The 27413-nt window shown below is 46.3% G+C and overlaps 3 protein-coding genes and 1 pseudogene across 6 annotated transcripts; all 4 read right to left on the reverse strand.

Moving 5' to 3' along the window:
* Positions 1–3728: 3728 nt before the first annotated feature.
* Positions 3729–7007, reverse strand: LOC120711690 (annotated as a pseudogene).
* Positions 7008–8270: 1263 nt separating this feature from the next.
* On the reverse strand, positions 8271–10806 carry LOC120713219 (vesicle-associated protein 1-1-like). The gene is made up of 6 exons (XM_039999221.1): positions 10689–10806; positions 10068–10138; positions 9877–9958; positions 9675–9790; positions 9410–9529; positions 8271–8455 (listed from the first exon to the last, which is right to left on the reverse strand). Exons 1-6 carry the CDS (start codon positions 10804–10806, stop codon positions 8363–8365), a joined length of 600 nt encoding a protein of 199 aa, XP_039855155.1. The 3' UTR covers positions 8271–8362.
* A 2877-nt stretch (positions 10807–13683) lies between these two features.
* LOC120711692 lies at positions 13684–16623 on the reverse strand. 2 transcript variants are annotated; one of them, XM_039997302.1, is made up of 3 exons: positions 14364–16623; positions 14195–14293; positions 13684–14101 (listed from the first exon to the last, which is right to left on the reverse strand). In XM_039997302.1, the coding sequence occupies exons 1-3, from the start codon at positions 14930–14932 to the stop codon at positions 14002–14004; spliced, it is 768 nt and encodes a 255-aa protein (XP_039853236.1). In that variant the 5' UTR covers positions 14933–16623; the 3' UTR covers positions 13684–14001. The 2 variants fall into 2 exon arrangements, 1 of the variants encoding a protein (XP_039853236.1); XR_005690423.1 differs by lacking the exon at positions 13684–14101 and having other exon boundaries at positions 14270–14293; positions 14364–16622.
* Positions 16624–23072: 6449 nt separating this feature from the next.
* LOC120711693 (probable purine permease 11) lies at positions 23073–24988 on the reverse strand. 3 transcript variants are annotated; one of them, XM_039997305.1, is made up of 2 exons: positions 24623–24988; positions 23073–24402 (listed from the first exon to the last, which is right to left on the reverse strand). In XM_039997305.1, the coding sequence occupies exon 2, from the start codon at positions 24246–24248 to the stop codon at positions 23220–23222; it is 1029 nt and encodes a 342-aa protein (XP_039853239.1). In that variant the 5' UTR covers positions 24249–24402; positions 24623–24988; the 3' UTR covers positions 23073–23219. The 3 variants fall into 3 exon arrangements, with proteins under 3 accessions (XP_039853239.1, XP_039853238.1, XP_039853237.1); XM_039997304.1 differs by having other exon boundaries at positions 23073–24367; positions 24623–24985; XM_039997303.1 differs by having other exon boundaries at positions 23073–24376; positions 24623–24971.
* Between the last annotated feature and the right edge of the window lie 2425 nt (positions 24989–27413).

A 27413-nucleotide genomic window follows, 5' to 3' on the forward strand; every position in this document is an offset into this window, starting at 1 on the left:
AAGTCATAAAATTGTACCTAAGATCTAGCAATAACATACTCTCAGACTGCGTATTTGGTTGATGGGATGCAGTAGAATGGATAGAGTGAATCCTTTTGTATAGTACTATTTGGTTTGGGAATACATGGTACAAGTTCATTTTAGAGGAAACCAGAAAATGAAACCAGGGTCGACTCCATCAATCATTGGGTCAAATGCATAGGTGAACAGTGTTAAACAATATTTTCCCACTCGTTTGTTTTGACAAACTCCATCGAGGTCTGGCGACTCCGACAGCTTAAGGCAGCTTGTCCCTAGAAATGTTCCCTCATCATACAGGATGAACTCGTCCTCTCAATTCTTCACATGAGACGTGCACAGTACGTAAGTGTCGATGACATAGGCACGTGGGTGTGAGCATTAGCGGTGAGTCTTCTCTGCAGTAACGACAAGGGGACTCTCACTAATGTGCATATCCAGTGGGCATGGATCCCACACGCCAGTGAGGGTAGTCCCTTTGCAGTTACTGTAGAGGAACTTCTTCCGAGCATCAGTAGTGAGTCCGTGGGTGTAAGGAACATAGTCTCATTAGGCCACTGTTTGTGATTTTGATGATTGAGTGACAACATAATCGATGTGACTAACAAATTTTGTGAGATCACATTTGTAGATTTTTAGGTCCCATGAATACAATCTAACATATCCAATCCACCGTAGAGACGTCATGTCCAATCTCCCGTTGAGATGCCAAGTCCAATCCGCCATAAGGTTTTATAAGATTCCGCTATAGGTTTTATTTATTTTATCTTGTGTTTAGAGCATTTATCATGAATTAAATAGAATACTAGCCATAAAATAAATATAAGGAAAATAGGTTTGTGCATTTCATGCCGCACTGCATGGTTTTATCGATTGTTGTTCAGTTTGAATTTCAATTCTTTGAATTTAAATTGAATGTGTTTGATCTCTTTAAAGAAAATGCAAAACCCTTTTCTTTTCTCTCCATCTCTTCCAGTGCAGCCCACTCCGTTTCTCCCTCCTTTTCTTTTTCTCTCCGCGGCCCAAAACACCCTACCACCCCCACTTTCTCCCCAGCCCGGCCCACTCTACTCTCTCCCTCTCATCCTCACCGCCAGGCGGGCCCCGCCTGTCGGGACTCCCTTCCACCTTGGGTCTGACCGGGACTCGAGCCGAGCCTGAGTCCAGCCGACGCATGCCTACCGTTGTCCGCCATCGCCTTGGCACGCACGCCAAGGACTTCTCTCGAGCTATAAATGGGCGCGTAGACCCGCATCAAGTCGCAGCCGCCGCCCTCACTTGCAAACCCTAGCTTCCGCTGCCGCCATTGCTGGGATCTCAGATCTCCGTGCCACGCCGCTGTTCACACTACTTCCTTGTCGATTTCGGCCGCCCCAGGAGCTTCGCGTCGGGGTGAGAAAGGTCGCCAATCCCTTCTCTCCCTCTCCTTTGCCTTCACGCGCTCACCTTCTGCACCTCGTGCAAGCCTCGCAAACGCGTTCGCCGTCGCCCCCGTGTGCTCCCCGTCCAAACCATGAGCCGAATCATGCCCGGAATCACGTTTACGCGATATGCTGGCGAACCACCGCCGCCCAGCTTCGCCGTCGGTGACCTGCGCCGCCGTCCTCTCCACCCGAGCCAATCTGAGCCGTCCGATCTCCATCCAATGGCCTACATCTAAACCAATCTGAGTCAAACTCAGCCCATACCAGGTCAGCCGTGCCTGATTTGCAAAAGAGCCCCTCAGTTTTTGTAAAATAAACCCGCCGTCCTCTGCAGTTCAAAAATATTTATAAAACAACCCTTTTCTTTTATGGTTTAAACCCTGATCTTTTAGGTTTTTCGTAGTCAAATCCTAAAACCTTGTTTTAGCTCTAACTTGATCGTTTTAGCTCCGTTTTCGATGATTTTTGCGCTCATGCAAGCATTGCATCGTGTATAATAATTTAGTAACCTCATTTTATTCTGATTATATTGATTGGTGTACTGTTTCTTATCGAGTTTATTTTTTTGCTTGTATGTACTTGCTGTGGTGTGTTAGACGATCCATAGTTCGAGCAGCAGCAAGACCAAGGCATCGAAGGACCGGACCAGCAACAACACTTTGAGGAAGGCAAGTGGCCCTTGATCATATTTGTTGACCCCGAGATTTCACTAAATTTACTTTACTTTATATGCATGCATGTGTCTATAATATGGTGGGTTCCGATTAATGATATGACTAGTTTGTTTACCCGTTCCTAGATCAAACTTGGGTTATTTAATTTATGTTGAGTAGTTTTGCTAGATGCTTTCACTTTGGGTTATGGTTGGTTAATGATGAGACAAATGCTACGCTTGTTACTTCATGTTCTTGATGGTTAATGTTAAATAATTAAGATCATATGTTTAAATTTTTAATCAGAATATGGAGAACCGTCCAGAAAAACCGTACAACCACAATACCATATGGCTCTGGTCTTGACTGATTAATTAGAAACTCTAGCTTGTGACAATCTTACCGAAAGGGCAAGAGGGGATGTATCGTTGGGTATAGCTCTGTCCTCTTAAGTAGTGTAGACTGTCTAAGGCGTCACTCTTATTAGGAAGTGTTATGGCCGCTTTGGCTTGAAACCTTAGTGGGTTCTCACAGGTTGGGGAATCTTTGTAAAGGTCTCGTAACGTTCCTATGCAATCATACATCGGAAGTGTGATATTATGCTTGGCCCACACAACGTAAATTGGGTATAAAGTTTTTTGAACTTTTACACGAATTGTGGTGAAAGTATACAACCTCTGCATAGTGTAAAACTGATATATCAGTCATGCTCACGGTCTTAAGCGGCATGGACCCTAACATGATAATTGAACTTGAAGATGATCTAAATCGATGTTATGTATTTATGATGATCTGTTATATGCTTATCTTGTGAGTTAATGGTTTAAACTTGTACTTAGTTAATGCTTGCTAATAAAATTTGGTCAACTAAAAGTGCTTAATGCAGTTAAACCATGTCAGCTATTCCTTGATTTGGCCATGCATGTATTATAGTTTTTCTCTACCACTTGTTGAGTACCAACCATAAGAGTACTCACTCTTGCATAATTGCTGCTCAGACCAAGATAACTGCTCGGTATACTCAGAAGACTTTGAGGATTTCTAGGCATATGTCTCCCAGTCATCTGTCTGTGAAGTTAGAGATCTGCTACTACTCTATAAACGTTTATTTATTCGCTTAAGATTAAGACATTCGGTCATGTAATAAAATTCTTAATACTCTCTTTTGTTTATGCATTGTGATGATATTCGCTTTATAAATCTATCGTATGTGTGTAAACTGATCCTGACGCACATATGAGATGCATTCAGTTTCTTTCTTAAACCGGGTGTGACATATGTAGTCAAAGTCAAATAGTCAGGAATTCAGTGAAGGCAAACAGATCTTCAAAGATGGTTTTAGGAAAAAAGAACTGTTCACCTAGGCGTATTGGTAATATTAAGAACTAATTAGCTTCTGAATTTTAGTTGTATTATATTTTTAAGATGTTTGTATGGCGTCGCCACCTAGCCGTTCACCTTACTTGCCAAGGCGTCCGGAAGGGTCGTCTCGCCTTACTGCGCCTTTTAAACAATACAACATTCACACGTGATTCATTTTAGGAAGATGCACAAACTAGTCAAAGCACTGGAGATTAACAGCAGATGTTCAGCTTCGTCAAGCCAGATATAATAGCAGCTATCAGAGTAAAAGTCAAACAAAGCATGCATGTATAGAGTAGCTCTCCAGGTCCGAGTCTGGGCTAATGACATTCGCACCACCACATAGGTATGCATAATCCGATTAACATTACCTTGTTTCCACTGTAGGCGTACATTGCCATGCAGACTTGGGGAACTGGAAAAAAACGGAAGACTCCAAACAATGTTGTGAACAAATAAAAATGGTATCCAGAACATAAATCACTACAGAACGATAGCTAGCAATATTAATTCCAGCACTATACGTGACAGATAAAACCCAGCACAACGATCCATTGCACCAGCAGAAGGAATGAAGGATGGACAGCGCCCACTGAAGACAAAATATGCAGAAACTTGAGCACTTGAGATAGGCATCAGGCACTTCCATCACCGCATGCAGATATGTTCCATTTCATGTGCGCCCACAAACCCCTCAGGATCATCCTAGCTTCATCCTCTTTATCTGTACGTAGTTGGAAGGATCATAGAAATCATCGCCGTAATCGAGATGGGTGTTCAGCTCATAGTAAACATCAGACCCCGTGTAGCCATCATCATAGTTATTCTCTTGTCTCTGGGAGTCATCAGTCCAGACAGGAACTGAAACTATGAATTCGTAATCATCAGTTGAGTCATCAGGAAGCCTCAGTGTCTTGATACCAGCACACTTTGCTCGGAGAGTGTTGTCCATTTCAACATTGAAGCAGTAGCGTATGTCGAGGGACTCCAGGTGGTGGCAGTTGCCCAAGATTACTGTCAGCCCTGCATTGGTGAGGATATTGCCAAAGATCTGCAGGGAGCGTAGTCCAGTCATAGTTGCTATCCCCAGGGCTTCCCTATCCTTATTGTATCCAATACTGAAGAAACTGTGTTTACTGAGTATGAAGCGCTTGAGTTGTGGACATGATTTTCCAACAGCCTCAAACACTTCCTGCCCACACACTCTGCTAGAACGTGAAAGCTCAAGCTCCTCGAGCAGGAAGCTTCCTTATCGCCTCTGCAAACCCTTCATTGGAGACATCATAGCAATATATGAGGCGAAGGCTCTTAAGAGATGGTGCCCTGCAAAGATAACACTATGCTCAATATACAAATATTAGGTGTATTTTCTTGCCATTAGGTGTATTTTCTCCCTTTTCTAGTATTTCTCCTTGTATTTGGCAGGTGAATTGACCATATTGCCCTTCTATATTCTTTTTTGCACCATGTGCGGTTCTGACTGAGGGCGCTAACGTGCTGGGCAACCATGTCCCTGGCCACCACCACCTTGGGCAGTGCTGGCAGGCTAGGCTCCCTGGGAACCAGAGTATACATCAAATTGTAGGCCAGGGAATTCAATTGTATTTTTCCGATTAGGAACACCAAATACACATGAAACTAGCGGAATGGTAAAGTGAAATGACCTTGTGTTGCCTGCGGTGTTCATTAATATCTTCAGAGAGTTATATGATGGGTGCTACTCAGAAAACACAAATGATGATAAATAGGATACAGAGTGAAAACATCACTCACCAACTTACATGCATATGCTTGCGACCATTATATTTTGATGAAATGACAGTTCTATAATTTCAAACACAGGGAATGCCAATTTTTCTCTTGAAATGCATTTCAACTAGAGGAAACCATTATTTACAATGATTGCACGTACTCTTTGCAATGGACAAATATTTTGAAACATGAGCCTAGAGGCCATTGACCAAGATAGAACTCCTAACATGGCACCATTGACAAATATAGTACTTCTAACAAAGCAACAAATCTTTCTGCTCTGGCAGTAATCAAGGATTCACGGCGTTGGTAACACAAAAATAGTCAGATTTCCTACATTAAGTAACTCTTTGCAACGTGACCCAAAACCAGGCCAAGTCTCATTAGAACTTCACTGAAATGTGAAGAAAATCTTTGTTTCCCCTCCACAAAAGACCACATTTGTATGTAAGGTGGAATTGAACACAACAAATTAGAAAACTCACCGCTATTCCTGAAGACACTGTAGTGTTTCAGACTTTCAGTGTGTTTAGGGTTTAGATCCCAATAATGATGGGAGTCATTGAGTGCAGGAAACAAGTAATGACTAGGCTTTAGATCTCAATAAATAAATTATGCGCTCTTATTCTTTTTGTTTCCTAAGAGTTTCCATTGCTAAAACACCCCACGTTTGCAAAATGGTACTAGTGTTGGCAATAAACAAATGATTCTGTACCAATAAAGATTGCAGAGAAATGCCGACTGAAACAAGCAACAACTAGGAATAGAAAATACTACAGTCAAGATCATACCTGCCCCCAATGTAGTTGAGCAGGTCATCATCAACAAACTCCTCCCCGACGAACACCTCCAGCTGGCCGGCGGAGCGGTCCACGGCCTTCTCCGCAATGGCACACAAGACATCTGCAGCATCGCCGGACCTGTACTTCCCCTTGACGGCGTTGTGGTGGCTGCTCCCCATGTCAAGTTGCTTCCACAGGGAAGGCTCCTCGGCCGCGTGGAGCCACGAGCGGCACACGAGTCCGGCGCCCATGAGGATGTCGACGGGGCCGAGCCTGGCGAAGACCGACGCAATGGCGTCGAGGGGCAGCTTCGCCCAGTCCCTGGCCGGCGCCGCTTGCGCAGGCTCGGCGACGGCGTCTCCCCCGGCCTCCATTGTCCATGGCAAATGGAACGGCAGCAGCTGAAAAGAAAGGGAAAGGAGACGTGCTAGATAATCGGATCCAGTGATCCAGTGGTTACTGAAGAGCACAGCGGTCTTCGCCGGCGCCGGCATGGCGCTCGTCGTTTTCCACCGGCGGCCGTCGAGGAGACGACGAGCTCTCAGATCTGTACTACCACTGAAATTGGTCCAAGTATTCAGATATCATTGTTGCAGAAAGCAATACAGCAGTACTCCCTCCGGCCATTATTTCAGGCAGATTTTGGTATGTAGTAGTTCTTAAAAGCAGATTTCGACCTTTAATTTCTCTTGCAGCACTTTATTAAGAGCACTTCAAAATATGAATCTATTGATACAACTTCTGTACAGTAGACAGGCATATAATTTGATTTAATTGTTGGACAAAAATTATGATGTTTGATTCAAATAAACACTTTATATGGGGGGAGTATATGAATAGGCACAGGTTAGTTGATAGATATGTAGTTCTCAACTTATGGAAATAATGAAAGACCATTAAGCCAAAGGAAATACAAAGACTGTCATGGGTAGGAAGTACACTGTTTACGCCATGAACAGTAATAGGGTCCAGATATTAGGAAATGTTAGATTAGATTGGTTTGTTATTTCCTTAAATTTAGAGATTGGTTTCTTAAGGGTTAAGTCAGGGTTTCTTAAGAGTCAAGTCAGTCCATCTATATAAGGATAAGATTGTATCTCTTTTTATCAGGCAATGAAGAAAGAAATCCAAATCCCCCAAATACTCTAGTCTCCCTCCACGCCGACTTTGCCCAGCCATCTTCCTGGCAATGGTTATCCTCTCTATCCCCCTAATGAACTAGGGTTCATAACATCTGGTATCAGTTAGCTTTGGTTTCGATCTGATTCCATGGCTTCTGCTGCCGGTGATCCATTATCATCGATGAAGGATTTGTGTGTCGACATACGGGAATGTTGCGCACAAATCCAAACCGTACTCTTGAAGTTGAAGGAGAGCTTGCGGCGTAAAGAAGCGGCGGTGCGGCTACAGGCGGCGGCGCGTGGATTCCTCGCAAGGCAGCGAGCGCGGCTTCTACACAGGAGCAAGCGAACAGATTGTTCCTGTCTCCATCCGTCGGAGGTGGCGGCGGCACTCCTTCAAATCGGCATGCCAGTGGCCATCTGCTGGGAGCTGTTGGCCGTCATTCCGCGTAGGGACAACATCGTCGGAGGACTCGTGCTTGCGGTGCTGCTGGCCATCTGCTCGGAGCAGCAGGACGTCATTCTGCGTAGACAGGCGATCACGGGTGGAGCTGCTCCGACAACCATCCGCACGAAGCCACCAGTCGTCGTTCTGCTCCATGTTAGTAAATCTGTACATTCTTGGTCTTGGCTCTGGATGGTTGCAGGCAAGTTTGGTGGTTTTCCATGGGATCCAGGAGAAACAAGCATCACGTGCAGGTCAGAGCTACTAGGGGACTATGAAGGGCTGTAACCGTGGCCTCCACCAGACCACCACAGCTCGAGGGCGAGCTGTCTTCGAAGGAGGGATGAGATGTCATGGGTAGGAAGTACTGTTCACGCCGCGAACAGTAATGGAAAGGTTAGATTAGATTGGTTTGTTATTTCCTTAAATTTAGAGATTGGTTTCTTAAGGGTTAAGTCAGAGTTTCTTAAGTCAAGTCAGCCCATCTATATAAGGATGAGATTGTATCTCTTTTTATTAGGCAATGAAGAAAGAAATCCAAATCCTCCAAATACTCTAGTCTCCCTCCATGCCGACTTTGCCCGGCCATCTTCCTGGCAATGGTTATCCTCTCTATCCCCCTAATGAACTAGGGTTCGTAACAAAGACAGCCCATGTAACACAGATGTACAGGAAAGGAAGCGCACAACAGATCAATACCACTACTTTGTCTAGCCTAGAAAATAAAACCGCAAAAATCTGAATGTAGTGCCTACAGTCAAAGGGAAAAAATGCACTTGAGTTTATTAACTGTTTTCGTAATAAGCTAAAAAACACTAACCAATTCTTGCCGAAGCTTGTTGTTCAGTTCAACAGCAGAATTCTTCTCCTCCATCAGTTTCGAAATCAAAGCAAATGGCTACAAAGACATAAATAAACCATGTCAAGGCTCAATATATCACTGGCATCTAGGACACTGGACACCTATTAAGGCCTCAATCACTTTGTTAATAAGATTTTGTTGAAATGCTGAAGAATTCGGTATTGGTAGAAATGCTAAAATATGTGAGCATCATGAAATGGTTAGCGAGTACCATAGGAAAATACAACCAATTAACTTCTGTTTACATCTAAATTTACACAGATAAAGGACCAATAATTAATGAACCAAAATTATGCGGTACAGCTTATTGATATAATCAAAAGACTGCATACATCAACTGTGAGGAGAAAATTGATCAAATACAGTTAAGTCTGTTGTCAGTTATAACGTCCAATATATATAAACAGTTCGAAAAAATGTTATAGGCTTAAGCTGAATGCTATTAGACATGTTAGTTGGAGTGTATATCATTCGGAAACAAGTAAAAGAGAAGAAATCTTCCACGTCAACTTCTTCTTCTTCTTGAACTTAGATGCCATCTCTAATTTATGAATCTTCTCTAGTTTGCATGCAGTGGCTGACCAATACAGGAATGAGCTCAAGTGATATTATAGAACAATGGTTAGCTTTATCTAGTTCAGAGCAATATGTCAAGTCTGCAATAGTACAACATCTAGAATTGTTAGTAGATACAGCTTTTTTTTATATAAAAAGAGGTTCACCTCAGACATATTTTTTCTTGTTCTTTAGTTTCTTTTGTTTCCATTTTTTTTCTTGTTCATTAGTTTTTTTTTTGCTTCATGCAAATAAAGATCGACTTTCAGTTCAAGGTTGACAGCAGGTAGAATTGATGATCGCTGGAATAGCTTATCAGTTTGGCAGTTGCCGAAAATAACTGCAACTACTCCATCAGACAGTTAACAGTTGCACATATTGCTAACAAGCATGGTGGTCAACTATAGAACAATTGCTCCAGGATCATAGCTATACCTCTTGATAATTCAAACTGACCGCAGAACCATCCTCAAATCCCTCGCTTTGGGTGGACGGCGTGAGATAAACAACCTTCAATTTCACTTCATCAACTACATTGCCTGATTCTTTGGTAAACTACAAAAACAACACGTACGATTTTTTTTAGTGAAGAGGAGAGGAATGCTGTTACTGACTATATAGTATATAGAAAAACTGCCACTAAATCAAAAAAAAAAGAGAGACAGAAAACTGCCAATATAAATGCTGAACCGCAAAATACCATGTCTCCGGTGACTTCCTTTGGCACAATCTCCTTGGCTACAATGGCGCTCTGCACAAGGGATTTGTCCTTGCATTGCATGTCCGGTGGCGCCTCCCGCTGCGCTTGCATTGTAACTGAATCGAATAATTGCAGGGCGCACGTATAAGATGTTAAGGCCTAACCAGTTGTGTCAGGATAATTGATTGATTCACGAAATTACCAACAACATCGGCTGTGGACCGGGGTGCCACAATGCCATTGTTCGGCCGAACGCAGTACTTCTTCGGGCTCGTTGTCTTGACCTACAGTCACAATGTTGCGCGAATTTCAGTCCCAGCGCTGCCATTTTCGCGCAATTACAGGGTTTACATAGCTTTTGCCTGAGGAAATCACGAGAACGATTCGTTTTACCTTGAACGCGACCTGCTTGTCTGTCTTGTTCGTCAGCTGCAGCTTGCACGAGATCTGCTTATTTAATTCGACTGCATGGTTGAGAGAGGGGAAAAAAATAGGGATATTTACATTTCTCCCACTAGTTTAGCCACTCTCCTCAGTATTCCCCCTAGTTCATCCTCCTCCTCAGTTTTCCCCCTCCACCTCAAATTTGTGCTCAGATTTGCCATCACGGAAGACTTCCGTCCATCCTGCGCCCCGACAGGTGGGACCAAGGCGTGGGGCCCACACATCAGCCCACCCAACCCTAGATCGCAGGCACCCAAACTAAATCGCAGGCACCCAATCCCATTTGGTCGATTCGAGGAGGCTCCGTCCCCGTGGACCGCCGCCGCCGCCGCTCGTCCCCGGCGGACTACTGCCGGCCTCCGCTCCCGCCGCCGCACTGCACCGTCCCCGCGCGCTCCTCCCTGACCGACCATGGCCGGCCTCCGCTCCTGCCGCCGCTCGGCCCGGTCCCCGCGCGCCGCGCGCCTACAGCAGGTCGACCCCAAGCGCCCGCCGCCGGCCTCCGTTGCCGCCGCCGCTCGGCCCCGGCCGACAGCCCAAGCGCGGGCCTGCTGCAGCACCCTGACCGACCGCGGCCGGCCTCCGCTCCCGCCGCCGCTCGGCCCGGTCCCTGCGCGCCGCGCGCCTGCAGCTGGTCGGCCCCGAGCGCCCGCCGCCGGCCTCCGCTCCTGCCGCCGCTCGGCCCCATCCCCGCGCGTGCAGCTCAAGCGCGGGGCTGCAGCAGCACGAGCGCGATCTAGCTTGGGCTCGACTCGGCCTCGACCGGCCGCCGCGCTTCCTCTGCTCGAGCACGGGCTGGAGCGCAGGCGCCGTTTGAGCTCTGCCGGAGCGCATCCAGGAGCCCAGGCTGCCGTCCCCGCGGTCTACTCGCTGTCCCCCGCTCTCGCCATCCCCGCGGTTTGTTGGGCACCGTCCCCGCGGGCTGCTGGAGCGCGGGCTAGTCGAGTGCGGGCCGGAGCGCGGTGCTCTCGGCCGCCGCGCGAGCTCTACTCAAGCGTGGGCAGGAGCACAAGAGCTCCCGCTGCTGTCGACCCGCCTTTGCTCTCGGAGCACCAGAGCCCCCTGCCCGACCACAAGCAGGAGCCCTCGGCCACCGACCTGCCTGCCGGCTGCCTCTACTCGGCCCTGTTGACCGGCCGCCTCACCATCCAGCCTCGCTGTCCCCGCCGGCCTGTTGTGCGCTCGCCGTCCCTGCCGGCCTCGCTGCTTCAGGGAGCATGTCGCGTGCGAGCAGCTCATCCGAGGGAGTACATGGCTGGCCCAATTACGGCCCTGTGCCGCTCACCCGCTGCCCTGATTGCTCCCGCTTGCAGCCGCTCGTGCGGCTTAGAACAAAAAAAACAGAGAATGGAAACTATGGTCGGGAGTTCGTGAAGTGCGAAAGCAAGGCACAACCAGGAAAGGTTTGTGCTTGTTTTGTCGATTTTGGTTTACCATTCATTTCTTTTTGTCGATTTCATGTGATTTTAGCTTAATTGATGTTATTTTGCTGGATTAGATCATTAAGAAATGCAACTTTTTTATGTGGCTCAACGAGTACATTGAATCGTTGCGCTTGAATGGTACGATGAAAGAGGCACGGACCAATTTTGGGGAAGAACAAGCTGCTGCACAACTGATGGTGTCCAATTTTGGAGAAGAATGTGATGCAAGTAGAGCTGATTTGTCCATTCTTGCCGTTGAATTGAAGAAGATGAATGGCAACCTCAACAGAATTATTGAATTGAAAAAAAAGAAGTGTTGCATGTATACATTTTGGCGGCATTTTGTGCTTTTATGATTTTTATCGGCTTGATTTTTGTTATGATGAACTATGGATGTTAGCACTAGAATTGTAGGTCAAAATTGTAATCACTATGTATTCTCCAAAATTGTAGCTATATAAAGGAGACTTTGCTGGTATGGCTGTTGCTGCAGCATTATATTATCTAATTGTCCATAATCCTGTAAACAACATGAGTCTTGAAGTGTATAGTTCTGTTGATGGTTGTGAACTTGTGATGATGTGGTCTCGTGAAGAATTGTGAAGATCATCACTTGGCACTTGGTTTCTTATCTTTTTCTGTTTGTTATAGTATATCTATAACATGGCAAAGCATTGGTGATGTTTCTGTCTAATCTAGCTGGTAGGAAAGCCTAATAGTTGCTTGTTGATTATGTGCGCATAACAAACATTTTTACCACATTACTGTAACCTTTTGTGTACTGCTTACATGATACATGATATAACAACCCGGGTAGAACTCATGAAGTCATGATACATGGTAGACCATCGATACGGAATCTGGGAGTTAAAAGTGGTGTGCTCTGTTCCAGGTAAGTTTGAACTAAAAGCATTGCTATTCTGCTTAGGGTCCTCTGCTGTGCTGACACTAGTGGAGTGAAAAGGTGAGTGAAGTTCACTAGTGCTCCTCAACCTAGCTTAAATATGTTAAGGTCCTTCATTTGTGATCTGTTGCATGCGTACACATATTTTGTAATGAACTTAAAACATACTGGGTTGATGTTTGCGTGCAGTAAGTAGCTCCATTCCACCCCTGATTTTGGTTGTGGCATAGAGTTAGTACGTAGCTCCATTCCACCCCTTGCCGCTGCGATAATAGTGAAGCCAAAAAAAGGGCCAAAAAGGCCTCTTTTTTGAGGCAAGGGGGGCTCGAACCTACCCCCTCTCGAGACAGGGATGGACAAGGTTGCTGGCACTGGCCACTAAGGCACGTAACAGACTTTGTGCAAGGATGACGCAATAAGTTATATGATCTATGCTACCATGTAAATCCTACCAAAATTGAAAAAAGTAGCTAATTTGAACTATAGGTACCTCAACCAAAGTTCAAAAAAACCACCAAAAATTATATTTTGATACTAAAATATAAATGTACATCATATACAAAATAAATTTCCAAAAATCAACTATTTTAGGTACTATATTTTGAGCTTGTATTTGGAAGCCATTTTAAAAAAAATTAAGAATATGAAAATGTGGTCCGAAAATTCTGAAACTTGGCATGGCGTCATAGCATCATAGTAAAAGCATGACAAAAAAAGTTTCACATGATTTTACGATATTTTGTGTTAAAGTGTTCACAAATTGAATACATCTCGTATATCTTTCACACATTCAACTACAACTCCCTATTTTGCACTATATAGGTTACGTTTTTTATTATTTTCATTTGAAATTTGGTACACACATTCATATAGGGTATTTATTCATTTAGGATCTAGAAATATAATTTTCTTACACAATAACCAATTTCTATCAATTAAATGAATTATCAAATACTTAATAATAGAAATTTGGCACTTTGGGCCGAGTGGACCTACGAGGCCCAGTTGCCGTTGCTGGATCATCCGCATTAGCTGGGCTAACACTGGAAAATGCTCCTTGGTGACTTGCTAGCGTGTGGAAAATGCTAATAACCAGCGCTCATAGATCTTGGTCTGTCTTTTACACCCATCTTCATTATTCCTTAACGCCGATAAAGGCTTCCACTAATCTTTTTAGGTAGACTACTAGGCACACATTAATTGACTGTCATCTTCTTTAAACCAAACTAAAGACACATTATCAAACCTTTTTCCTTTTCTTTTCTGCAAACCTATGTTACATCAATTCTTCCTCAAAATGCTTGCGAAGAAAGAACTGACGCCAGACAACCAATCTGTTGCGTCATCAAGACAAGCTAGCCATCATGTTTCAGCTACAACCATCTTCCGCCCCAGACAAACAACGATGCTTCATCATCAACCGCAAATATTACAAATTATTACAAGTCCTAGGCTCAAAATATGCATACATAATGTTGCACCACAAATAGTTCAACCACACATAGAAATATTACAATTAGTTCTGGGTTCAACCACACATAGAAATATGGAAATATTACAAATCCAGAATTTGCCTCATCTTCTTTGATCGGACAGGACGCTTGCTTTTCCCGTCTTCAGCTGGGCGTACCACCTCCTTTCCCCTCTTCCTTTTCCTGTAGAACCAATAAATGACCAATAAAAATGAATTATTCATTCATGATAGTAGTGCAACAAGCGCACAACAAATAAATGAACAAGGGCAATACCTCTGCTGTGCAACAAGAGTGGAGGGCTCAGCTAGTGGCACTATAGCAATAGTGTCTTCTCCTTCCTTCTTTTTCCTCTGCTTAGGTGCATTCTTTTTCCTATCCAACAAATCAAATTATTATTGATTCACGACAGTTAAATATTACAAAATAAGCAAACCTACAATACCTGGAGGGCTCTACTGCATTTTCTGGCTCTACTGCATTTTCTGCACCCCAATGCTGATCTTCTCCAAAAGATGGATCAACTGCATTTTTACATTTGCTAGCAAAATGTCCTAATTCTCCACATCTTTTACATATTCGCTTCCTAGGGCCAAGTCCAGTGCCCTCTGCACTTGATCTTATTCTAGTCTTCTTTGGCCTTCCTGGTGCTCTTGTCTGCAATGGAGCGTGGAGAATGAATCCTGGATTAATGATGTCCCACTTATACTGTGACTCAATAGAAGGAACATTCTCAGCATATGTTGCATTAAACTTAGCGACAGAATAATACTCATCCACATATTGGTCGATTTCAGCAGCCGAACCACGCAATGAAGAAATGAAGAACAGGGCATGGATGCACGGCAACCCAGAAATTTGCCATTGCCTACAACTACATGTCTTCTTTTCTAAGTTTACAGGGTACCTCCATTCCCTATTTTCTCTGTCCTTGGTTGTCACCTCTGCCTCAAATGGTGCGCGCCTTATCATTGTCATCTTCAAACCTCTAGTTTTTGCAAGTAATTTCTTCATCACAGATGGAATTATTTTATGGCCAACAAACTTTGCAGCTGCAATTCTCTAACGCAACTCAAACTTTTCCATAATCATCTGTCTAATCTTGTCCAACATTTCCACCAAATGAAGCCCCTTGATTTTTCTAACCTTCGCATTGAAAGACTCGGCAAGATTATTGTTTACATAGTCTACCTTGCATACTTCATTGAATTTGCTTCTTGCCCATAACTTTGTATGACCCTTTTCGAACCAGTTCTTCACCTTTGGATGATTTGCTGCATGCAATTGCCTCAAGTGATAATTATGCTTCTTGAGGCTGCATGTCAATGATGCAGGCCATAGGTTGTCATCAAATATCTTGCCTTTAAAGATCTTGCTAAAATTTGCAGCTAGGTGACGCATGCATTCTCTATGCTCCACTCCAGGGAACACCTTCTCTACTGCAGTTTCTAAACCCTTGCAAGCATCTGTGTGTATAACTAGTCCATGTGGAAACCCAATAACCTGAAGTAGATTCTGAAGAAACCATGTCCAGCTCTCTTCTGATTCAATCTCTAGCGCACCATAAGCTACTGGAAAAAGCCAGTTGTGTGCATCAATTGCACAAGCAGCTACTAACTGCCCTCTAAACCTTCCATTCAATGCAGTTGCATCCACTGCCAAATATGGTCTGTAACCATCTAAAAAGCCCTTCCAACATGCCTTAAATGAAACAAAAGCCCTTCTAAAGCATTCCTTCTCCATCGTCTCCTTTCTCATTTTGTAGGTCACCGTGTGCTTGTCAACCTCTACAACACTTTCTGGACATGCTTTCTCCACTTCAGCTTTGAATGTGTAAATCAACTTAAAACTATCCTTCCACGGACCATAAATCTTATCAAGAGCCATTTCCTTACCATACAACACTCTCATGTAAGGTACATTGATTCTATACTTCTCATGTATATTCTTTATCAATGCAGTTGGACCAATACATGGGTTATCTCTCACCCAATCCGCCATAACTTCAGCGCACCACCTGCTCTTGGCTACCTTCAATGTCTCTTTTCTTTCCGTACTTGGACAAGTGTGAGGCTAACGGTTCACTTTGACTTGAACAAGTGTGCTATTTCTCATCAAAGAAGCATGCATCCTCCATCTACACCTCTCGTATGTGCAATGCACTCTCAACTTGCTTGGCTCACTCTTGTCAATTTCAAAGTCAAATTCACCCTTAATGCAATAAGTAGCAAGTGCATTCCGACAATCAACCATGGATGGAAATATGGCGCCTTCTTCTAAGGATGGATTGTCCCTATCATATTCAATGACCAGTCTGTCCTCATCCTCTTCGTGCCCAGACATCCCCATGTCATTGTTCTCCTCCTCCTCTTCTTCATCAGTGTCAGCAAATTGTGCAGGCCTGTTACCTAGTGCCAACATTGGATAGCTTTCAACCACGTCTGGATACAACCTCTCATCCTCATTGTCATATAAAACAAATTTATCATGTTCATCATCATCTAGTGCTAAAATTTGACGACTTTTGCTGCTAGATGGTTCAGAGCATATTGCGTGATTTGAAGTCTCTGGACACTCAAAAGAAGTATTCGAATCCATCCTATTTTACAGGATAATGAACATAATCACTCCTCAAATCTATAGTGTTGAAATTCAATTCGAAAGGTAGGAAGAGCTTACTACTGACCTGGTGCGATGCAGAGGCAAGCAAAGGCAGCTCTGGTGCGATGGCGACGGCAGCCTGGGCTCCTGGACGCGCTCCGGCAGAGCTCAAACGGCGCCTGCGCTCCAGCCCGTGCCGCGGAACTCCCTCCGTGAGCCAATCTCGATCGGCTCGACTCGGTCCGCCACCAAGAGAAGATTCCCCAACAACCCAGATTGGGTTCAACTGCAATCGGCCCCGTGCGCCCGCCGATCAGAACCCTGAACCACACACACCGGCCACCAGCTCGACTTTTTCATTTGTTTGTGGTAAATATTGTCCTACCATGACCTAACTAGGCTTAAAAGATTCGTCTCGCAACGTACATCAAAACTATACAATTAGTTTTTTTTATTTAACTATATTTAGTACTCCATGCATGGATCATTTGTTATATTTAATGTTTCGATGTGATTTCGATGTGATGGAAAATTTGAAAAATTTGTAGAAGTTTGGGGATCTAAACACACCCTTCACAGACAAGAGGAGACAACAAGCTAAAGCCAACAGCAGTGCTAGTGTGCTACCTGACAGTTTGGGTGTCGCGACAGATAAACGATCCTAGATGCACACACATGCTGAGATATGTAGGTGGAAAAGAGGGAATTGACGATGATCATCGTGGCGTTGTTCCGTTTGTTACGACCATATACAAAAGTTGTATCTCCAAAGACCAAAGGAGTAATGCTGTTCCCCTAATTTGCATGGTGATAAGCATCAGGGCAGGGCTCAGGCTGCGGGAATGTTCTGTCTACAGAACGAAAGAAAATTAAGTTCTCGTGTATTCCTACAAAATTCATTTTTTTTCTCTGTGCATCCTAAAGTCATTGCCAGAGGGCTAGAAGCCTAGGCCTATAAACTCAGCCATCATCGGAGGCCTCTGTTTTAGGGAAGGGCGCGTTTAGTCCCCAAAATTTTTTGGAAAAAATTACTGTAGCAATTTTCAACCGAAAATTAGGAGGACTAAACATGATCTAATTATAAATCTAATTACACGGATGGACAAGAAATCGCGAGACGAATCTATTAAGCCTAATTAATCCTTCATTAGAAATTGTCAAGGCTAGCATATTTTTTGAAAAAAATTATTGTGGCAATTTTCATCCAAAAATTAGAACTAAACATGATCTAATTATAAATCTAATTACACGGATGGACGGAAAATCACGAGACGAATCTATTAAACCTAATTAATCCGTCATTAGAAATTATCAAGGCTGACATGCTGCAAGCCTGCAGCACAATACAGGAAGACAGATCCCAAGCCACGCCTCCACCTGTCTACCGGACTACCAGTACAGCACAAGACGATGCAGTACGAACTCGCATCGCATCCTCCGGTAACAGCGTACGCTTCTTTCAGAACTCATGACCACTGACCACTAAAATATCCCGATGGCCGTTAGACTCCCCGGTTATCGGCCCTTTTGTTCTGTGCGTGAGTGCTAGAAAATTTTGACAGCTAATTATGATATTAAATAAAATTAGTTTACAAAACCAATTTTAGAATTAATTTCTGCGCTAGGAATCTTGAAGAATCTAATGAGATCTTTGACCGCGTGATTAGAGGATGATTACTGTAGTATCACTGTAACCAATAATCAATTAATTACCGTCATTAGATTCGTCGCGAAAAATTATAACTATATCTAAATTTTTTACAAATAGACTTCATTTAGCACTCCATACAAGATTTATTTTTTTGACTTGTGTGCGCTAGGAGAATCAAACAAGGCCATCACCGAGAAGGGGCGTGCGCTGGTCACAGTCCAACAGTGTCACCACTGACCAGTAAACTATCCCGATCGGCTCGCTCGGTCGCTCCATTCTTGCCGATGGCTGATCGAGACGTGCCGGTGTGCCTAGGCGGCCGACGGCCCCCGCGCAGGATGCGTCGGATTTCGCCGTGCTAGCTCCCCCCATTTGTGTGGCCGCTGAGGGATTTCGCCGTTTCGGGGACCAGCCGGCGAGGACGGCCGGCGGCGGCTCCGCGCAGGGATGATGTCAACGGTGACTGGGCCTGTTTTTTTTTTTGAGAGGAGTGACTGGGCCTGCAGCCAGGTCTCTTGACGCTGGGCCTTTAATCCTCTCTTGGTGGGCTCAAGGAAAAATGAGTACGGGCTTCTTTTTTTGAAAGACAGTACGGGCTTCTTTTCTCTGGGCCAACCGTCTGACTGATGACATTCAACACAGTGGTGTTTTTTTTTTCTTTTTTGGCTGACCGCACCGCATCCATCATCACACGCAGACCCCTGCAAGGAAGGAATGCCATTGTTTGGAACGAGCAGCAGCAGCAGGAAGGCACACCAACATCAGACCTATGTATGGCCAAATAGGCCTGGCCCAATGGGCAGCACGAGGCTCAACATACGACACTAGCGTGGCCCGGTCCCAATAGCTATAGTGTCGTGCGCTGGCACGACACGATGAGTCGGACCATGCTCAGGCCAACCCGATTAGTCGGGCCATGCTTGGGCCACAACATCGGCAGAACACGACACGATTTTAAGCTTAATACAATTTTGGTCCATTAATGGCTCATAAATTTCTCCACTCAACCCTAAATCCCCAACCCTCCCACACTACACCTGGCCGCCACTCTCTCGCGCGGTCACGCTGCCTTGCCCCTTGAACCCCCCAGAAGATCAGCGGCCGGCGGGTGTGGGATCGTAGGCAGGTGATGATCAGCGAGCAACAGTGGCCTGCGGTTAGGGGACGACCGGCGTGTAGTGGCGGCCGGCGACGCATGGGGCCGCGGGCAGGGGATGGCCAGCGTGCAGCGACAGGCGGACGTGGGTTAGCTGACGGGCGCGGACATTGGCCGGCAGCGGTGACATGTAGGGGGCGGTCGGTGCTCCTTGAGCGGGAGTGGCGCGTGCGCGGGACGGGGACGAGAGCAGGAGGCAGCACGACACGTGCGGGCCAACCGTGCCATTGTATCGGCACGACACCACTACGCACCCTTCAGGTCATGCCTGGCCACAATTCGTGCCCTTTTTAGCCTCTATAAATAAAAATCAGTGAGACGGTGGCACAGGGAAGTTTGGATGGCAACAGGGTGGGACGGGATCGGGGAGGTGCTTCCCGTCCCCGAACCTCGAGTGGCAGATCGGGGCAAAATCCATCCCCGTCCCCGACCCCGTCCGGGCCCCAAATCCCCATCGAGATTCGCGGAGGATCACTCTATCAGAAATTTCAGCACATATGTGTCAATAAGAGCTCAAAAAACAGCAAAAATTGCTGGGTCATTTGTTTATGTCTGGATCGAGTAAATAAGAAATTAAAACCCGCTAGTTAAACTTCCAATCGATCAAATCAAATCAAATCAGCGGCCACAGAATGGCCAAACAAGAAACTTCCAATCTATGGACGCAAGCAAATAAATAAAAGGGAATCAGACGTTTGTGTTGGTGCAGCTTGCATGCTTAGGGTGTGTTTAGTTGGTGAAAAAGTTGGAATTTTGTTACTGTAGCACACTTTGTTGTTATTTGATAATTAATGTCTAATTATGAACTAATTAAGTTTAAAAGATTCGTCTCATCCTAATCAGTTGAATTGTATAATTAATTATTTTTTAACTGCATTTAATACTTCATGCATGTGTCCGAAGATTCGATGCCACGGGTAATATGAAAACATTTTTGAAAACTAAACACCCCTTTAGAGTGGACGAGGGCGAACCAGCGAGAGTAAACTGCCGCCGCCGCTCTTTTACGCGACATTCAATGAGTGATAGGGTTAGGGTTTTTGAAAATGCTAGATATACTCTCTCCATACCAGAATATAAGGCACATACGTAATTCAAAATTCAAACTTAAAAACTTTGACTACAATTATTAATTTTTTATAATAATTTTTTGTCTTTTAACAATCATAATATTGTAATTTAAAAGTAGATTCATATAACTATAATTTTGTTGCTACAAATATTATATTATAGAAGATATTAAGAGTCAAATATTATTATTAAAAATATTATTATTGAAGATTGTGTCAAGTTTGACCACGTCTCATATCTAGAGACGAAGGGGTTACTGAGCTGTATTATTTTCATGGCCATGAATTTAACATCCATTATTTCGGGTTGGAGGGCCCGACTCCACCACCTAGGGCTGGGCGTTCGGTTCTAATCGAACCGATCAGTTCGGTTCCTCGATTCTTTTGAAAATTCGGTTCCAAGAAAATAGGAACCGATCGGTTCTTTTCAGATATAGGAACCGACAAATTTTGGTTTCGGTTCTTTCGGTTCAGTTCCGGTTCTAACCGAAAGAACCGAGTGTTCACAAAATAAAAAAAAGATCTCGGGCAGTCAGGCCGAGGGAGCCGCCGCGGGCTCGCGGCGCCGGCGAGCCACGCACGCGCTGGCCGCGCGCCTGCTGGGGCCTGGGGTGGCCGCCGCAGCCGCGCACGCGCTGGATCCGCGCGCTTCAGGAAGACAGGGGCGGGCCCAGGATTTTAAGTTTGGGTATTCAATTTTTTTAAAGGCTGAAAAAAAAATTGACAGCCTAAAGAACACAAAGATATAGTCATATAGATGTACTCAATGATCAACATAGCAAATGACAATATCTCAAATATATAGAGGGTACAATCATAAAGGAAAACATCAAAAGAAATGGATGAAGAAGCTTACAAATTTTATGTTTATATGCACAACATCAATGTAGAAAGCACCAGCACAACTGAAAAATTCAAATCAATAGGCAGTGCAGGCATTCCCTCATGCAACATTGCGAGCTTAACTTCTGCAATTCCTGATGTTGCTAAATTGTGCAATTCACTAGGGTTCAATGCACAGATATCATAAGCAAGGAATCCAAATTTTGTACAGTTTTAGTTACGATAAAGGAGACAAAAAGTTAAACATCAGGCTTCTTATTTTGCATAGCAGGGATAGCGTGAGCCATTGATCGTGGAAACAAACAACAATGACAAATTCCTTCCAGAGGGTATCGGACACAATGATGTCCTTTCAGAGGCGATGCAGATGAGATGAGCAAAGAGAATTTGAGAAATTTACCTTACAACTGTCCAAGTTTGACTAAAGAACAGGTGATGTCGATGAGATGAGCAGAGATTGGAGGCTGGCGCCTAGCGGATACATGCGCCGCCCGCAGCACAAGAGCGCGAGCTGCCTTCTGGCTGCCGCCGTGCCGCGCCGCCGCTGAGAGCGGGTGCCTACGGCCGCAAGCCGCTGCTCGCCTGGGCGCCAGGCGCCAGCCCTCCGCCCCTCCCCGGCTCGCTGCCTCGCTACTCCTCCAAGCTCCAACCTCCGCGCGGTGCGTGCAACGTCGCAGATCGCCGGCTCGCCGCCCGCCGCCGCCGCTTTGCCTGCAGTCCACCGCTCCGCCGCCGCCGCCGGCCTAGGGAAGTAGGGTTGGAGAGGCTATTGTTCGAGTGAGGGAGACAGAGGGGGGCTCGTGCACGGGCCGGCAGGAGAGGATTGGCTATTGGGCCGATTATTGCTTATTGGGCTGTTTGACCCAATTCGAGGAAGGAGGTGAGCTGCACGTTGGATACCCTGATTTTTTCAATTGTTTCAATATACATACACCTATATACTATATATACTTATTTTTTTGCAAAAATAATGGGTATTCAATGAATACCCTTGAATACCAAGTGGGCCCGCCCCTGCGGGAAGAGGAGGTCGACGGAGGAGCCGAGGAGGTGCACCGTTGGGGTCTTGGGAGAGGAGGTGCGAGCGGCCGAGAGCGTCGTCCTCTGCCTCCTCCACCGCAAGACCTGCTGCCGCGAGCTCCTCCGGGGCGGGCGCTGGGCGTGGGCGGCCGGGGTCGGCGAGCCGCGAGTTCTAGCCGGTGGGCGGTGGCGAGCGAAGCCCAGCTCTGAGGGCGGTGGGGTCGGCGGGGGGCCGGGGGGCGAGGGAGGCCGGGAGCGGGGGGTCTACGGCGGCCGGGGGCGAGGGAGGCTGGGGGCGAGGGTTTGCGGCGGCCGGCGCTGGTGGTCGGGGGTAGGGGATGCGGCGGCCGGCGCTGGGGTTGGGGATAGGGGATGGATGCGGACGTCAGTCGGTGGCTCGGTACGGGGGCCTGTGACCCTAGTTTGCCTTAGTTGGGCCGGTGCTGGGCTTGATGATTTAATGGGCCGGGGTGGATGTGCATTAGTTCGGTTCTTTCGGTTAACCCGGGAACCGAACCGAATTAACCGAGTAAATTCGGTTCCCGAGAAGAAGGAACCGAACAGGAACCGAAATTACTCGGTTTCGGTTCTTTCGGTTTCGGTTTCGGTTCTCGGTTATTTCGGTTCGGTTCTCGGTTAAATTTGCCCAGCCTGACCACCAACCCCCCCTAAATTTTGGGGCCCCGCCCCGCTGCTTCGCGGGGAATTTTCTTCCCGTTATAGCCCGAGTCCCCGGCCCCGCGGGGATCTGCCCCCACCGGGGAAATTGCCATCCCAAGTGGGGAGTTTTGAAAGGTTGTATTAGCCATATAATTGAATTCCCAAATATTGGTCTCTATTCCTCAAGAAGAGTTAGTGTTGCAGCTGAAGTTTGCAAAAACCATAGAAATTCATGCTTTCACCGGACGGGAAGGATAAAAAATAAAAGACTATATATGCAAAAACATGGAGTCTCAACTCTCAAGAAGCGCTCGAAACGGCGTTGCTTGCCGCCCGCGCGGCGCACACGGCGCACTCGGCCCCGTCCTTCCCCGCCGCCGCACGCCGGCCGTCGAGGTAGTGCTGGTACACGTAGGAGAGGAACCCCCAGACGGCCATGAGCATGGCCACGGTCTTGACGCCCGTCATCCTGTCCCCGAACAGCACCACGGCAAACACCGGCACCAGCGGGAGCTGCACGGCGCCCGTCGCGTTCGCGAACAGCGACGACACCCTCGCGACCAGCCGCACCTGCCCTGCCAGCGCCGCCTGCCACGCCGCCGCCGTCCCGGCCAGCGTCAGTACGTACCTCGCCGGCCCGTCCCGGAACGCCGCCATCTCCCCCGGCACCGTCCGCCACTCCCCCGACGCGAGCAGCCCCGCCGCCGCCACCGCCGACGCCACGAGGTTGGTGTGCATCTGCGTGCGCAGCACCCACCGCGGCGTCCGCGCTCGGACCACCCTCTCGAAGGCGAGCTCGTAGAGGGACAGGATCAGCGCCAACACGGCGGAGGCCGCCAGCGTGAGGACGAACCCGGCCGCGTACCTGCCCCGCGGCGGCGCGCCGGAGGAGGAGGTCCCGTCGCCGTCGGAGGAGGCGCCGACGCCGAGCATCGCGGCGGCGAAGGTGAGCACGACCACGGAGTTGGCGATGAGCGGCGTGAAGCGCTGCGCGTTGATGAGCCGCGACGTGACGGCGTTGAACGCCAGCTGCGTCGCCGCCACCAGCGAGAAGGTGGACACCGGCAGGTACAGCAGCGCGTACGCGTACATCAGGTTGTCGACGCCGATCAGGACGCCGATGCCGAGGTAGACGGCCGCCAGCTTGGACGGCGCCGGCCGTCGGCGCTCCTCCTCCGGCGCCGGCGGCGTCAGGAGCAACGGGATGGCCAGGAGCGGCGCGCCGCAGGACTGCGTGAGCGTGGACATCCACTTGCTGTTGCCGCCGGAGTTGTAGTACAGGCGGCTGAGGAGGGTGGCCACTGTCCCTCCGGCGAGCAACATCAGCATGTCCACGGCCACCAGCGCCCACCACCGGACGCCGCGGCTTCTCGGCAACCGGCGTGTGGGAGGTTCATCAGGTTCCGGTTCATCACGGCTGTCGCAGCCCTTGTCGCCGGATTCCGGCTCCGGAACACCTAATTATTAGCTCAAAGAGAAAATTCTGCCACAGTTTAGTAGTGCAGTTAGTTATATTCAGTTTCAGTCTTTTTCCAATACATCAAAAGGAGGTTAAGCAAGTATATAGTCAAAGTAGTCAGGAATTCAGTGAAGGCAAAGTGATCCTCAAAATTGGTTGTAGGAAAAAAGAACTGTTCTTGAAAACAAACACGTTCAGTTGGCCAGCGAGCAGAGACAAAGAGAGTATCATTTTGATGTACTACCTGTGATTTGGAGCTGAATTTCTTGAGCATGTGCCATATTGCTGGATGGAACTCAATACCTGCAGGAACAGAGGGCAACTTCTTCACTATCCTCCAGCAGTTCCTTTTCACAGTTCTTTCAGTGGACAATGAGCTCCAGGCTCCTTGGCATCCTATATACCGATACCGATCCCAAGATTTTATAATTGTAAAGAGATATCTATTTCCAGTAACGGTTAAGAGATTTATATAAAAAATTGGGTAGCAGAGAATCTGATGTGCACTACAGCACTAGTCATAGCTGTTTCAATCAAGTCAGTCATGCCATGCAGTAGGTGTGCCTTTTCCATGTTCTACTTCTATGATTGGGGTGCAGGCAAGAAATAAAAACTTGAAGCTCTGAGGGCCCTAGTCCAGCAATACTTTGCAACAGTTAGTCCAAGCTTCTCTGACTGGTATTTTCGTACTAACCTATATTAACAGTAAATACGTACGAGGCCATACGAATAATCAGGCAATTAATCGACCAAAAAGATTGTCCAAAGCTTGATCTACTCCAAGGTGTGTTCGGTGCACTGCATCAAGCAGTTCGTCCATATAATGTTAAGCTATTAAAGAAAGGTATAAGCAATAATGCAATAGTAGAACTTGTCGCCATGTATATTCACGTTGACCGACATGCAAGGTTCCTTGATCCTTAATCCGGGCTAGTTCTTAAAATTAAAATTTAGTACCGGAGGGGTAATTGTTAAAAATAGTTTTTTCGTATAAAACAAATAAAGTGAACTAGCATAGCTCAGCTGTTTAAGTTTCTTGAGATGAAACCTACGCACCTGGTTTGAGTCATCGATTCAGAATAAGTGCTCAAATTTTTTGTAATTTATATAGAAACTACCAATACTATTCATTCTTTTAGTGGTAGCTAGATAATATGTCCGAGGACGATAAGGTTTTTTTTTTTCTCGGAGAGGTGTTGAATCAGTAAGATATGTAAGAAAGGACACTCCGGCTAATCGGTAAGAGATAGGTGCTCATTTATTCATTTTGCATGTCAAGTCTACCTGAAGTGGACATAAACAACTAACTTCAAGATGTGACGAAGGCTTGTATTAGTCTCCCAATGAAGATTGACCAAATACTTCACGAAAGGAACATGTTGCATCTCTCATGCATATCTTCTAGCAAGTGGTGTATATTCTTTTAATCTCGATGCTCTTGCCTGTCACGCAAGTCACCTGTTGTGTAGAATTCATGCAAGATCCAAACAAGAGCAAGCATATCCTGATACAGTTCTGCATGTCAGTGTCTTCGATTCGTATAATTTTCTTTCTTTCTGTCGTCGCATTAGGCCGTTTTTATCCCGGTTATGGTATCTTGGACTTATCCTGTGCATGTTTTGACTGATGAAAGCAGCTAGAGCGGAGGCCTTGAGATCTTTGCCTCTTTGGTTGATTATTAGACACACACAGGTTTCGTAAACAACTTTCTAAGGGGCTCATCAGGTATTGAATCCAGCCTATACCATGTCAGGCCACCTGACTGGATAAATCTGACCCGATCCAAAAAAATCGACCCAACCCAATATGTGGCCCGGGCTCGCATCGAAATTTTCGACCCACAAATAATTGGGATGGGCATGAGCCAATTTTTTACTCAAAACCTAAAAATCTCCTGACCAAACTTAAAAATTGTATATAAAAATCGGATTTAACCTGATCTGACCATGTGTCATGTCAGGTTTTGGAACAAAAAAAAAAGTCTACTTTTCCCCTAACTAAGTGTCGCTCGAGAAGCTTGTTTGCCTCACAAACACGTCTCCTGAATGACACTTATTTAGGGACGACCGAGGGAGTAGATCAGTGGTCGGGTCAGGTAGAAGAAAAAAAATACCGAATTTATTTTTGACTTGAGCCGGGTCTGGCCTATAATTAGGTATAATCGTCCATTCACTCTTCTTAACATGACAGCCATCAGCCGCATATACTGCCCTTTATTGCTTTGTTGTCTTGTCCATCCAGTTCCAAGTTTTCAAAGTTTGACGGTAGTCTTGTTCAAAACAACACGAACTATGGAATTGGAGTTTTGGCAGGCCCCCCAAGTACTTTAGAGTTGTGGCATTTGTCTCGGCTGCTAATTTCCTCACCATCCGAGATCGAGAAACAACTTGCAAAATAATGAATTAATTTTGCAAGCAGAAATAGAAGGACACTCCCAACCCTTCACATCAGTCCCAACCCTTTGTTTATGACTGAATTTGGCAAGGACCGGTCTGACCATACCTCTAAGCGGTCTGACCGATACCTCTAAGCGGTCTAATCGGTCTGACCGGTGGGTCTGATCGGTCTGACCGGTCCAAGCAGAGTCCGAGTACAATTAGGGATTTTTATAAATTTAGATATGTAAATAGGATTTCTTGCATAATAAGCCCACCCACCCTATAAATATAAAGGGTTACGACCGATTGAGGCATCCAATCGATCAAAACACATCAATACATTACTTTTTTTTATGTTTATTGCCTTTACTTTTATCTCCAAACCCTAGCTCTTCCAACCCCAATCTGCTGTTCTTCCTTCGTCTCCGCGACGTCTGAAGGCGTTCTAGGTGGCCTGCCAATCCTAGAACAACCCTACGTGCGCCTGCCCTGACGGGTCCATCCCGGGCGAGCGTTCGTCGGACTTCGCCGTTCTTCGCCGGCGAACCGGTCTGACCGGTCCCCCCTGACCGGTCTGACCGCCCTGAGCATCGATGCTGCTGCGTTTGTGCTGTCGCTCACTGCGCAATCGTGCGCATTCGTATGTGTTGGCCCTAA

The sequence above is a fragment of the Panicum virgatum genome, chromosome 6K (genome assembly GCF_016808335.1).
Source record: "Panicum virgatum strain AP13 chromosome 6K, P.virgatum_v5, whole genome shotgun sequence".
NCBI classification, from domain to species: Eukaryota; Viridiplantae; Streptophyta; class Magnoliopsida; order Poales; family Poaceae; genus Panicum; species Panicum virgatum.

Bases quoted from the DNA above. Each gene is read 5' to 3' on its own strand.
- LOC120713219 (XM_039999221.1), bottom strand. From the start codon at position 10,806: ATGGGGCCGAGCGGCGGCAGGAGCGGAGGCCGGCGGCGGGCGCTCGGG. The intron at 10,139-10,688 runs GTCGGTCAGGGT...TCAACCATGCAG, and splicing joins GGGAGCGGAGGCCGGCCGCG to TCGAATTAAATAAGCAGATC. The intron at 9,530-9,674 runs GTATTTTGCGGT...TTGTTTTTGTAG, and splicing joins AGGAAGTCACCGGAGACATG to TTTACCAAAGAATCAGGCAA.
- LOC120711692 (XM_039997302.1), bottom strand. From the start codon at position 14,932: ATGAAGAAATTACTTGCAAAAACTAGAGGTTTGAAGATGACAATGATA. The intron at 14,294-14,363 runs GTATTGTAGGTT...TTTGTTGGATAG, and splicing joins AATGCAGTAGAGCCCTCCAG to GAAAAAGAATGCACCTAAGC. The intron at 14,102-14,194 runs GTATTGCCCTTG...TTGGTTCTACAG, and splicing joins ACTCTTGTTGCACAGCAGAG to GAAAAGGAAGAGGGGAAAGG.
- LOC120711693 (XM_039997303.1), bottom strand. From the start codon at position 24,659: ATGGCACATGCTCAAGAAATTCAGCTCCAAATCACAG. The intron at 24,377-24,622 runs GTAGTACATCAA...GCTAATAATTAG, and splicing joins AATTCAGCTCCAAATCACAG to GTGTTCCGGAGCCGGAATCC.